Raw genomic sequence first — 14095 nt, 5'->3', positions numbered from 1 at the left:
CGTAGGCGTTCCAGGGGCTACGCAAGTACGCAGGCAAAACGATGCCATGCCGTGCTTGCGCTGGTTTGTTTGGGGGACAGGAGCCACACTGGGGCGGATGTTTTGTCAGCTCTGCAGGGGCAGGCCGAGAGGTGGTTGACGCCATGCCAGCTTAAGCCAGGAATGGTGGTTTGCGACAATGGCACCAACCTCCTCTCCGCCCTCCGACAGGGACAACTGACCCATGTGCCCTGTGTAGCTCACGTCCTTAACCTGGTGGTGCAGCGGTTCTTGGGCAGGTACCCCGGCTTACAGGATGTCCTGAAGCAGGCCAGGAAAGTCTGTGTGCATTTCCGTCAATCATTTAATGCCTGTGCTCGGCTGGCTGAGCTCCAAAAGGAGTTGAACCTGCCCAAGAACTGCCTTATATGTGACATGCCCACCAGATGGAACTCAACACTGGCCATGCTGCAGTGGCTGCACACGCAGCAGAGGGCCATCAATGGGTACCTGTGCGACTACGGCACCAGGACAGGGTCAGGGGAGCTCGGTTTTTTCTCACCACGCCAGTGGGGCATGATCAGGGATGCATGCACTGTCCTGTCACCGTTTGAGGAGGCCACAAGGATGGTGAGCAGTGACAGTGCATGCATCAGTGACACTGTACCTCTTGTCCACCTCTTGGAGCATACGCTGCGTGGAATAATGGACAGGGCACTTGAGGCAGAACAGAGGCAGGAAGAGGAGGACTTCCTTGCCTCTCAAGGCCCCCTTTATCCAGACAGTGTTCCTGCTGTGCCACCCATCACACAGGAAGAGGATGAGGAGGAGGAAGAGGAGGAGGAGGATGATTGTGTCAGCATGGAGGTGGAGGCTGGCACTCAGCATCAGCATCAGCAGCAGCAGCAGCAGCAGTCTTGTAGGGATGATTTACAGTCCCAAGAAACACGTGGACTTGTACGTGGCTGGGAGGAGGTAGCTGCGGATCATGTTATCCTTAGTGACCCAGAGGACTCCGGACCGAATGCCTCAGCTAACCTACGCTGCATGGCCTCCCTGATCCTGCAAAGCCTGCGGAAGGATCCTCATATTCTTCGGATCAAGGAGAGGGACCATTACTGGCTGGCCACTCTCCTTGATCCACGGTACAAGGGTAAGGTTGCCGACCTTATCTTGCCATCACAGAGGGAGCAGAGGATGAGACATCTCCGGGAGGCCTTGCAGAAAGGTCTGTGCAACGCGTTCCCAGAGACTGGGAGGTTACAAACTCCTGGTCCTGGACAACGTGTTGCTGAGGCATCGGTCAGAAGGAGCGGTGGAGAAGGTGGCCGTCTGACTGATGCTTTCAGACAATTTTTTAGTCCGCAGCCCCAAGGTATGATCGGTTCCAGCACCCATCGCCAGCGTCTGATTTACATGGTGCAGGAATACCTAGGGGCAAGGTCAGACTTGGACACCTTTCCCACCGAAAATCCTCTGGCTTACTGGGCCTTGAGGATGGATCACTGGCCAGAGCTTGCACAGTATGCAATTGAGCTACTGGCCTGTCCTGCATCCAGCGTTCTTTCGGAATGCACCTTCAGTGCTGCTGGTGGCTTTGTTACCGATCACAGGGTGCGCCTGTCCACCGAATCAGTTGATCGACTGACCTTCATCAAGATGAATCAGTCTTGGATCACCCACAGCTACCAAGCACCTGAAGCTGATGTAACCGAATAATTTTTTTTGAAATACCACATCCCTTCAAGACTGCCTATGCTGATGCTGAGTGACTGTCCTGTTATGTTGATTGTCTATCCTCTTCCTCCTCCGCTGATATGTTGGAAGAACATTTCTGGTTGATGCCATCAGCCCAATTTTTCTGCCCCTGTTTAACAGGGGCGTTTAAGTACAATTTTTGATGCAATGCTTTGCAGCACGGCTAATTCCTGCAATCAAACAAGAGTATATGGGAGAGGTTGCAGTGTGGTGGCACCAGCACCAGTGCCTAAGGCCCAATTTTTCTGCCCCTGTTTAACAGGGGCGTTTAAGTACAATTTTTGATGCAATGCTTTGCAGCAGGGCTAATTCCTGCAATAAAACTAGAGTATATGACAGAGGTTGCAGTGTGGTGGCACCAGCACCAGTGCCTAAGGCCCAATTTTTCTGCCCCTGTTTAACAGGGACATGTAATTACAATTCTTGATATAATATTTCACAGGAGGGCCCCTTCCTGTGCCCACCCAGAGTAACGGTGAGGACTTATAGTGTTGTGGCACCAGCACCACAACCACCAAGTCAATTTTTCTACCACTGTTCAACAATGGCATGTAATTACAATTCTTGATATAATCGTTCACAGCAGGGCGCTCCAGCGCCCACCAAGAGTCACTTTGAGGGCTTACAATGTTGTGGCAAAACCAACACCTTGTTCCGCCATTTCTGCAGAGCATATAGGGCAGGCCCCTACTTTCAAACATCCAACTTACAAACATCTCCTACTTGCAAACGGAAGGAGACAACAGCAAGTGAGATGAAAAAAGATGGACGACAAAACAAATTATACAGGGGTGATAACCCTTCCCTATGTTTTCCAAAAAGCTTAAAAATCGTTTTTTTGACTGGAGTTACATTTAAAAATGTACCAGTTGAAAATTACAAACAGATTCAACTTAACACAACAAACCTACACAGTCCCTGTCTTGTTTGCACCGCCTGTATACTGCTGTTCTGAGTATATAGTATATAGGGCCTGGGGGCCACACGCATTTCCTTTTTTTAATATGGGTACAGGGTTCCCCTTAATATGCGTACAAGACCCAAATAGGCTGGTAATGGGCAGGGAGGGCTACCTATGCCATTTTTCTCAATGATTTTAAACCATATTGCAGGAACCAGATATAACATTAAAACCGCAAGCAGTTTTAAATGGTGTTATTTCCGTTTAATGTCATTTTGTGCAGGGACTGTTCTAAACACGGGAAACACGTGGCACTTCACAGGCATACTACAGACACCCCCCAGGCACCATATTTAAAGGAATATTTCACTTTTTTTTTTCACTTTAATCGTCATTAAAATCAGTGCTCCCGCCAAAACGGCCATTTTTAAAAACATTTTAGGCATTGACCCATGTCCCCTGGGGCAGGAGCCAGGTCCCCAAACCCTTTTTAGGACAGTATCTTGCATATTAGCCGTTAAAATTAGCACTTTTCATTTTGAACGTTCGAGTCCCATAGACTTCAATGGGGTTCTAACGTTCGTTCGAATTTGGGGTCCGTTCGAAAGTTCTGGTGCGAACCGAACCGGGGGGTGTTCGGCTCATCCCTAGGAGTGTGTCTATGGGAATATTTGACCATTCTTCCAGAAGCGCATTTGTGAGGTCAAGAAGGCCTGGCTCGCAGTCTCCGCTCTAATTAATTCCAAAGGTGTTCTATTGGGTTTAGATCAGGACTCTGTGCAGGCCGCTTATCCATGTCTTTATGGACATTTTTTTTAACTGGTGCACAGTCATGTTAGAATAAGGAGGGGCCATCCCAAAACTGTTCCCACAAAGTTGGGAGCATGAAATTGTCCAAAATGTCTTGGTATGCTGACACCTTAAGAGTTTCCTTCACTGGAACCTAAGGGGCCAAGCCCAACCACTAAAAAACAACCCCACACCATAATCCCCCCTCCACCAAATGACATGCTCCTAAACCTTGTGGACAGCCTTTCCAGAAGAGTTGAAGTTGTAATAGCTGCAAAGCATGGGCCAGCTCAATATTGAACTCTATGTACTAAGACTAGAATGCCATTAAAGTTCATGTGCGTGTAAAGGCAGGCGTCCCAACCAAAACTGTTGCCAATATAGTGTGTTTTGTTTGTTTATTTGTTATGGTTAGGAGTAAAAAAAAAAAAATTACCTGACCTTAGGACATCCATGGATGTCTTTAGGTTAAAATAGTTATACCGGGATGATGCCTGCAGCTACAGGCATCATCCCAGTATCTTTTTTCTCAGCCAGTGATTCCCTCTTTTGTAAAAGCCATCCTAACAGCTGATTAGCCACTGGATTGCTTTTACAGGCATTACAGGCAAAATTTAGTAATTTTCTAGCACAAAAATTGTGACTTTTACATGTATGAGAGAAATGCCAGGATTGGCCCTGCAGGGAAGTAGTTAAAACAGTCCCTTTAAAAGAGCTTTTCAATTTGCGAAAGGCTGGTCTAAAATATGGCTGGGAAACCTTCAGAACATTCGGCAATATATTTAAGGTTTATTTAAGGGTTATAGGTTTTAGTAAATAGTGTATCAAGAGACACAATATTTATACTTACATTACATTTATATCTGTATTTCACCTAAGTTGCAAATGCTGGAGGGTTAACTCTTTTATTATCCAGTTGTTACTGATGATATTGGTCAAATGAAAGTTGCACAAACACTGTATGGCCATCTAAAGCACTGCTTCACTAATGCTGTAGCACTTACAACATAGTAATAACAAAATATATTTTTTGCTCTACAATTAGAAAAAAACACTTACCAATAGTCTTCGTTTGCCTTCAAAATTTTCCAGGAATGCTGGCAGTGACCTTTGTGGACTTTCTGTGTATATTTTCTTCACTGGCTTTGTGAAAATATCATCCTCTGCTTTGATGACCTTCTTGTTCTTCTTAGTTCGATCTTTTTCATTCTTGATCTTTTTATCTGCCTTATCTTTTTTAGGTGGTTTATCTTTCTTGGCGGGTTTCTCTGCTTTTTCAGCTTTCTTTTTTTTCTTTTCGGTTTTCTCAGGTTTTTCCTCTTTTTTATGTTCCTTTCCTTTCTTAGGTGGAATGTTTGCTTCCTCTATGACCTCTTCCACCTTGGGTGTTGCGGGTTTGCCAAGGTCAAATTTGTCTTCATATTCATTGTTTAAAATTTTCTCCACCCCTTTCTTTTTAGGAGGTTTGGTTTTTGTAGGTTTCTTTTGACTTGGAGTAATATCATGAGAACTGTGGTCCTTTCTATCTGTGCGGTTATCCACAAACCTCCCTGTGTTTTCTTTTGTATCATGCACTGTTGTGGTTGTTGAAATAACGGGAGCATCTGTGTGGGACTCATGGACCATTGGTTTGTTTGTTTTGCTTGTAGTAGCAAAGTGCTTTCCTGTCTGCACATGCTGTCTATCTCTGTGTTTATCTGTTCTCACAGGAAAGTAATGTCCTGCTGTATCTGGATTTTTCGTTGTTACTTCAGCTTGCACATGTAATTTGTGAGTCTCAGGAGTGGCATAAAATTTAGTAGTCCATGGTTTCTGAGTTGTAGGAGGGACTGTTGTAGGTAGCGTTGTAGGTGGTCTTGTTTCTGTAGTTAATATTCGTGTAATTGCCTTTGTTGGAGGAGGTAAGGTTGTGGCTTTGGGTGTAGGTGAAGGTGTTGGTGGTACTATAATAGGCTTTCTTGTAGCTCTTACCCTAGAAGACCTTGTAGGAACTAAATTTCTTCTTGGTTCTTCCTTCTTAAATGTGTTTTGGACAGTGATACTGCCTTGGGTAGGCTTCACAACCCTTGTGCTACTAGTTGTACTGCTACTGCTAACACCTCCACTACTTGAACTACTACTACTGTCTCCTTCTTCCGATACCTGTCCCTCAACTCCAGCTGCTTTACATTTTTGTACAAAGCCTTTTTGCCTAAGTTTTTCTATTTTTCTTATAGGACTTTGGTCAACAACCTCATACATAGCTTCTAGACGCACAGGATAAGGATACCTTTCCTCGGTTTGTAAAGTCTTTTTAAGAAGAACCATACCAAATTTTCCTTTTTCCAGTTTTAGAGAAGTCATCATTTTAGGTACAACTGATGGATCCAGTGGCTGTTCTAAGATCTTTCCTTCATTTGTAATACGTCTGATTTTTCCTCCTTCTTCTCCTTCCTCGTGAAAGATGACAATCTGTTGAATGTGTCTTTCAGCAAGTTCACAATACACATCATTTTTAAGGAGGCTCATCATCAGGCGATAATAGCCATCAGATGCGTGTGGAGCAGAGATAATCCAGACTCTGTTTTTCCCGGCAAAACTTGCAAGGATATTTGGGGAACTTGAAGCTGAAGGGAATCGTGCTGTTCTAGAACGTGCAGAGGTTGCACTGTCATCCTTCAACATTCTAGCCTGCACTTGTCTAAAAGCAGGCCTTTGCTGTGGGTTAACCTTTTTATCACGAGGTTGACCCTCATCACTCACCATAATTTGTGACAAGTTTCTCTTATTTGAGTTCTTATATACATAATGACTTTGTGTTTTAGATAAATTCTGATGTTGTCTCTGATTAGGTATTGTCCTTGTACGAAAAACTCTGTCCTTATTGATTCCCTGAGGTCTGTCAGAAGCACAAATTATCCACACGGCCAGCAAAACTGCTAGGCGAAATGTTAATGTCCAGTTCATTGTAGAAATGTCTGCAAATCAAAGCAAAAAAAACGAAGCCTATAATTAGTATTTTTAGGTAACATTTAATTGTAAGAATATATTCTGTAAACTAAATAGCAATACAATTTAAAAATAGGTACTTAAAGCTTAAAATCCAACCCAACATTGTAAAAATTTGAAATCTATTCAAAGTATTTTGTTTAGTTTTGGAAAGAGTGGGAAAATTTGGGGGGTTCTCACTTTCTGTCCCTGCAACACCAAGACAAGAAATGGATGAGCAGTTGTTAGTGAGCCGGGAAGGTATGAGCAGCAATATTGCCCTCTTCCTCGTACTACTATGTGATGTGATTTTGTTTCTTGCGTGTGTCCCAGTTTGACAGATTTGCAACCATTTTTTGTTCAGGAGATCTCTCCAAAAGGGACAGCAATAAACAGTTGACATTAACACCAACCTTTCATTTGCAACCTGGCTTCAATGTCTTTGTTGAGATTTGATGGAAAAGTTTGTATACAGCATATATGTCAAAGTGAATGTATAGCCACAACTTTTCTTTAGATACAGATAGAGTAGGGAAAAGTTAAGACACCTGCAAGGTTTTTTTTTTTTTTTTTATATTTAAAAATTTTCATATGAGTAATTTTTTTTCACTTCGTGTTGCTTAGATGCAACAGATATTAAGGGAAATCTCCCAAAGTTGAGTAGTTTTCCTCTAAAGCCCCCCACACACACTATCAGATTTTCTGCTGATTTTTTCCTTCAGATTTACCAAAACCATATAATATGAGGTCAAACCTTAGGACCTTAGTTTCAATTTGTATGTAATCAGGCAGGCCCTTGCACTGCATGGTTTTGGTAAATCTGAAGACAAAAATCAGCAGAAAATCTGATAGTGTGTATGGGGTTTTAGACTGTTGTCCTCAGGACGAGTGTCCCCTTGGTTTCCCTTGTTCTGGGGATAGCTCTAGGATTTTGGATGACTTTGAAAAAATGAAAACCACTCTGTGTGTTCAATAAGGCACTATTCACACCAATGTGATTTCAATTGCAACTTGAGTCACACAGAATCAAATGACAATGGAAATCTCACCAATGGTTACCGTACACATCAATACAATTCAGTACCGTATGAATTTGCAGAAAGGTTCCTGTACTACTGTGATTCCAGCACATTTCTGCCACTATAGAATTTGCAAACCATTTCAAAGTATCATCAAAGTAGCATCCAAAGTGCATCCAAGTTGCACTACAGAATTAAACTGAAAGACTGATTAAATTCTGATAGCAGCCGTGTGAACCTAAGAAAGAGCGTGATCACGGAAGGTGATTTCTTGAGCACTGCTACACTTTGGTTGCTGTTGGAAACACCCAAAGTGCTTTCTTGCACTGTGACGAGAGACTTTATTTGCACAATTGTGAGAAGCACGCAAAGCACCTTTTATAAGCTTTGTATTATAGGACTTTATAAAAGATGTTATATATATTTTTTTATTCATTTTTATATGCCATGTATAATATATTCACTATTTGTGCATTAACCTTATACAATTAACTCTATAGTTTATATGATTAATTGCAAGTTAATTTATACTGGATATATATTTATTCAATTTTGTAGGGTAGGACAGTGCTGCACAATTATTTTTTTTTTTTAATAAGAATAAAAAAATAAGTACTGTGCAGAATGAGAACAGATACTGGGATTCAGATCCAGCATACAGTATAGGTGAAATGTTGTTGTGTAGCATCTGTACATAAAGAATAAGAAGCTACTGTATATTCAAAATTGCACCAAGAATGCGAACAAGAGAAGTGATGCCGAGCAGCGTCCATACATAATGATACGTTATATTCAGAATTATACAAAACATACTGAATGAGGGCTCATGCACATTAGGATGTTTCTGGTGGCAAGTGGTGCTAACATGTGTACAGTGTCAACAGACCTCGCTGCTCAGGGCCAGCATGTAAATATCAAAAATGTGTAGGCAGTGGCGCAAGGGGCCACTGATTACACACTATTGATGTTTACATCTCCCTCTGTAAATTAGTCATTCATGCAGCTGCAGCACGTGCACTGAATGACCTTGGCCTCCATTCATGAATGTCTGCACATGTGTAACCGATGTATGAATGATATATTCATGGGGGAAGATGTAAGAATCAATAGTGTGTAATTAACAGCAGTGGAACCATAGCTGTATATCGTTCATATTTCATGTTGGCCCTGAGAAAAGGTTATAGCCAATAAGGTCTATGTACGCCTCCCGTATATGACACATAATTGCTGTTTTAATTTTGGTTTACACGGCTAAACACTACAGAACAAAACCAACCAGTGATCATGGGCTCAAAGCATACAATACTGCTGTGTTCAGATCAGTGTTAATTTTGGCATTTTGATTTAGTTTTAGTCATAGTCTTTTGACTAAAATGGCATTTTAGTTTTAGTCACATTTTAGTCATCTGCAATTGTTTTAGTTTTAGTCGTATTTTAGTCAATTAAAACCTCCAGTACATTTTAGTTGAATAAAGTAATTTTAGTCAACTAAAATCTAATGTGTTCAGTGAATACGCAGCCAACCATCAGAGTAAGAAGTGGCTCTGTAGGTAAAAAGGATGGAAGAAAAGCAGCGCCAATCTAAGTGCATTATTTGATGCAAAAAGGCACTTTTATTAGGTATTGCACTTACATGATAATACGTAAATGGCATGTAAAAGAGGCCAAGCAGTAAAGTCCCTCTGGATGGAGAGCTGACCTCTTTTATTATTTTTTTTATTTTTATCATTATTATTTTTTTATAATATTTTTACTCCCTTTTATTTTAGACAGATAATTTTATGACATTATCTTTTACTTCTATATTTTTTTTTCACTTTTAAATCTTATGTTTTAAACTATAAATCCTTGAGGTGTCATGAATAAACCACCATTTATTTAATGTATTACACCACTTGCTTGTTCCCACGGCCGCTACTTGCTGTTTCTATGGGGTTATAGCTGGAGCCGGTATGCTACGCCTTGCTCTCCACTGGCACCGCTGCCTCTATTTAATCTCAGCTGAGATGGCCACTCGGGAGGCCTGAGGAAGAAGCATGCATGCTCCAAACGCTTGCCATGGCTACGCCTACCAGTCTCTCTGTGTCCCTGGTGATGATTGCTCCCTCTCGTGCCCACTGCCCCAGCGCACTTGAAACCCGCTCTCCATCCAGAGGGGCTTCACTGCTTGGTCTCTTTTACATGCCATGTCTTATCCTGTAAGTGCAAAACCTAATAAATGTTCATTTTTGCTTTACATACTGCACTTAGATTGGCGCTGCTTCTCTCCCATCTGAAGTTCATAAGGGTAAACCTCCCTGCCTCACAATTTCATTTAATTTCCATTCATTAATGATACCCTAATTGATTTTTGTCATATTTTTTGTCAGTGGACGAAAATGTGATGTGCTTTTTGTTTCGTTTTCTGCTGCTGATTTTTGCTGAAAATATTTTCATTGACTAAATTAACACTGGTTCAGATCAGTATAAATTTTTGTATTTGTATGCCCTTATTAGGGATGGGTCTCATGTTCGAGTTGAACATGAGTTTGACTCGAACATTGGCTGTTCACCAGTTTGCAACAGTGAACAAATTTGGGTGTTCGCGGCAAATTTGAAGGCCTCAGAACCCCATTTAAAAGTCCATAGGAGAAATCAAAAGTGCTAATTTTAAAGGCTTATATGCATGGTATTGTCATAACAAGTGTTTGGAGACCTGGGTCCTGCCCCAGAGGACATGTATCAATGCAAAAAAAAGTTTTAAAAACTGACGTTTTTCTGGGAGCAGTGATTTTAATAATGCTTAAAGTGAAACAATAAAAGTGTAATATTCCTTTAAATTTCGTACCAGGTGGGTGTCTATAGTATGCCTGTAAAGTGGCGCATGTTTCCCGTGTTTAGAACAGTCTGACAGCAAAATTACATTTCTAAAGGAAAAAAGTCATTTAAAACTACTCGCAGCTATAATGAATTGTCAGTCCGACAATACACATAACAGTTCATTGATAAAAACACCATGGAATTTCCCCACAGGGGAACCCCGGACCAAAATATAAAAAAATGAATGGGGTTCCCCCTAAATTCCATACCAGGCCCTTCAGGTCTGGCATGGATATTAAGGGGAACCCCATGCCAAAATTAAACAAAAATCGTGTGGGGGGTCCCCCTCACCCCACCTCCTGAACCGTACCAGGCCACATGCCCTCAACATTGGGAGGGTGCTTTGGGGTAGCGCCCCCTCAAAGCAACTTGTCCCCATGTTGATGGGGAAAAGGGCCTCATCCCCACAACCCTTGCCCGGTGGTTGTGGGGGTCTGCGGGTGGGAGGCTTATCGGAATCTGGAAGCTCCCTTTAAATAGGGGATTCCCAGATCCCGCCCCCCATGTGAATTTGTAATGGGGTACAAATGTACCTCTACCATTTCACAAAAAAGTGTCAAAGGGGTTAAAAAACACAAGAGTCGGTTTTTGACAAGTCCTTTATTAATTTCTTCTTCTTTCCGCTTCTTCTTCCAGTCTTCTTCGGTGTTCTTCTTCTTCTCCATCTTCTTCTTCATCTTCTTATTCCTCCACTCTTCTTGTCCTGTGTCCTGGGTGACCCCGCCCCCTCTGACAACACAGGGAAAGCCATAGGGAAGTCCCCGTGCATCAGAGGGGGTGAGGTCACGGGGTGGGGTCACTGGGTGGCCCCACCCTCCATTATATAACAAGTGTCAGAAGAACAGAAGCATCACATGGCAGAAGACTCTCACAAGGGCAGATCATGCGGACAGAGCGGAGAAAAAGCCGGAGCAAGATGCAGGACGATAAGAGCAGAGGAAGAAGAAAATGAAGAAGATGGAGAAGAATATGGAGAAGAAGAAGATGGAGGAAGAAGAACAAATTAATAAAGGACTTGTCAAAAAACGTCGCTTGTTTTTTTTAACCCTTTTGACACTTTTTTGTGAAATGGTAGGGGTACATTTGTATTCCATTATCAATTCACACAGGGGGGGGCCGGGATCTGGGGGTCCCCTTGTTAAAGGGGGTTTCCAGATTCCCATAAGCCCCCCGCCCGCAGACCTCCACAACCACTGGGCAAGGATTGTGGGGATGAGGCCCTTCTTCCCATCAACATGGGGACAAGGTGCTTTGGGGGGGCCGCTACCCCAAAGCAACCTCCCAATGTTGAGGGCATGTGGCCTGGTACGGTTCAGGGGGGGGAGCTCTCTAGTCCCCCCTCTTTTCCTGCGGCCTGCCAGGTTCCGTGCTCAGATAAAGATCTGGTATGGAATTTTGGGGGGACCCCATGCAATTTTTTTTTATTTTGGCGCGGGGTTCCCCTTAAAATCCATACCTAACCTGAAAGGCCTGGTATGGAATTTAGGAGGACCAACACGCATTTTTTTTTTAAATTTGGGTTTGGGGGTTTCCCTGTGGGGAAATTCCATGCCGTTGTTATCAATGAACTGTTATGTGTATTGTCGGACCAACAATTCATTATAGCCGTGTGTAGTTTTAAATTACTTTTTTTCCTTTAGAAATGTCATTTTGCTGTCAGACTGTTCTAAACACGAGAAACATGCCCCCTTTATAGGCATACTATAGACACCCCCCCCAGTACGAAATTTAAAGGAATATTACACTTTTATTGTTTCACTTTAAGCATCATTAAAATCACTTCTCCCGAAAAAATGGCAGTTTTTAAAACTTATTTTTGCCTTGATACATATCCCCTGGGGCAGGGCTGAGGTCCCAAACACTTTTTATGACAATACCAGGCATATAAGCCTTTACAATTATCACTTTTGATTATTCATGTTCGTGTCCCATAGACTTTAATCATGTTCAAACACATTTTTTGCCTGTTTGCGTGTTCTGGATGCGAACCGACAGGGGGGTGTTCAGATCATTCCTAGCCCTTATAAATTAGACCCAAGAAAAGCGTCACTGTGCAAAATCCATGGAAAACAAAAAAAACGCTGAGGAATTCACACAACATACAGAAGACATGAAATGTTACTGTGCCACTTTTACATACACAAAAAATTAATTATTATATCTAGTGTGTATAATGCCGTGTACACACGATCAAACAATTCGGTGGAAAAGTCCAGCAAACTCAAGTCCGCCGGACAATCCGCCCGTGTGTAGCCTCTGGCGGACTTTTTTTACCAAAAAGTACGGCGGACTAAGAAAGTATTTTTGCACTCCAATCTGTCCGCCGGACTCGCTTTTCGGCGGACAGTACGGCCGTGTGTGTGCTAGTCCGCCGTACTTTTGAAATGAGCGGACTTTTCCCGTGTCTCCAGGTAGCCGGGGCCAGAGAAGGAGGCGTCGCTGGCCCTGTCACCTGGTATGGACTTAAAGGGGAACCCCTACGCCGAAAAATCGGCGTGGGGGTCCCCCTAGGTCCACATCAGACCCTTGTCCGAGCACGCTACCTGGCCGGCCAGGAAAGGGGGTGGGGACGAGCGAGCGCCCCACCCCAAAGCACCTTGTCCCCATGTTGATGAGGACAAGGGCCTCTTCCCAACAACCCTGGCCGTTGGTTGTCGGGGTCTGCGGGCGGGGGGCTTATCGGAATCCGGGAACCCCCTTTAATAAGGGGGCCCCCGGATACCGGCCCTCCACCCTATGTGAATGAGTATGGGGTACAATGTACCCCTACCCATTCACCTGTAAAAAAAAGTAAAAAAAAAACACAACACACAAGGGTTAAAATAGTTTATTGCACCGCTGGCCCTGGCTACCTGGAGACACGCTCAAAATGAGCGGACTTTCCTCCGCGTGTGTGGGCGAGTCCGTTCATTTTAAAAGTATGGTGGATAGTCCGGCGGACTTAGTACGCCGTATTAGTCCGCTGAAAAAGTGCTGTGTGTGGGCAAGTAGCTCGTTCAAAAAGTCCGGCGGACAGTCCGGTGGGAAGTCAATCAGACTAAGTCCGCCGGATAGTTGGCTACGTGTGTACGCGGCATAACTTAAGAAGTAGTACTCTGCAATAGGGATCTGCGAATACCGAATATTATGGGGCGTTCGTGGCAAATTCAAGCACCGCGGAACACCCCATAATACACTGCGAGATCGCAGTACATTGATGTCTGATGATTGGCCAAGTGTGCACCTGACCTGCATGCTTTGGCCATTCACAGTGCACTCTGCTGTGAAAGCCATGATTGTCCAAAGGCTTGGCCCCCTTTAGCACAATCATGGCTCAGGGGGTCTAGTCCACGCCTCAGGCTATATAAGGCTGCTTACATGGCGACCATATATAGTGTAATGATGAGCCACTGAACATTGGCTAGAGGCCATATATATATATATATATATATATATATACACACATACACAGTGTGGTCAGTGTAGTGTATATATATATATATATATATATATATATATATATATATATATATATATATATATATATATATTCTGCATTCAGTCTAGACTATATATACAGCGCAGGCAGTCTAATATATATATATATATATATATATATATATATATACAGTGCAGTAAGTGTACAGTATATACAGTGTATTGAAGTGGTTAAAGGGAACTCTATGACAGAATTAAGAAAAAACGGCATTAGTTCCCTCCCCCCAGTCCATACCAGGCCCTTTGGGTCTGGTATATATCTTAAGGGGAACTCCATGCAAATAAAAAAAAGGCGTGGGGTCCCCCCCAAAATCCATACCAGGCCCTTTGGGTCTGGCATAGATTT

The 14095-nt window shown here is 43.0% G+C and overlaps 1 protein-coding gene across 1 annotated transcript in view; it reads right to left on the bottom strand.

Annotated features, from left to right (window-relative positions):
* Positions 1 to 14095, bottom strand: part of CCDC80 (coiled-coil domain containing 80) — a 218073-nt gene that overhangs the window by 177942 nt on the left and 26036 nt on the right. The window contains exon 2 of the mRNA XM_077480931.1: positions 4487 to 6384. Coding sequence (XP_077337057.1) covers positions 4487 to 6373 — 1887 coding nt within the window. The 5' untranslated portion in view covers positions 6374 to 6384. The remainder of the gene's footprint in view (positions 1 to 4486; positions 6385 to 14095) is intronic.

This window comes from Lithobates pipiens, unplaced genomic scaffold (assembly GCF_037356315.1).
Source record: "Lithobates pipiens isolate NorthernLeopardFrog02 unplaced genomic scaffold, aLitPip1_a1.2 Scaffold_16, whole genome shotgun sequence".
In the NCBI taxonomy this organism is placed as follows: Eukaryota; Metazoa; Chordata; class Amphibia; order Anura; family Ranidae; genus Lithobates; species Lithobates pipiens.
Note: the sequence above shows the minus strand (reverse complement) of the source record. Positions and strands in the feature narration are given on the sequence as shown.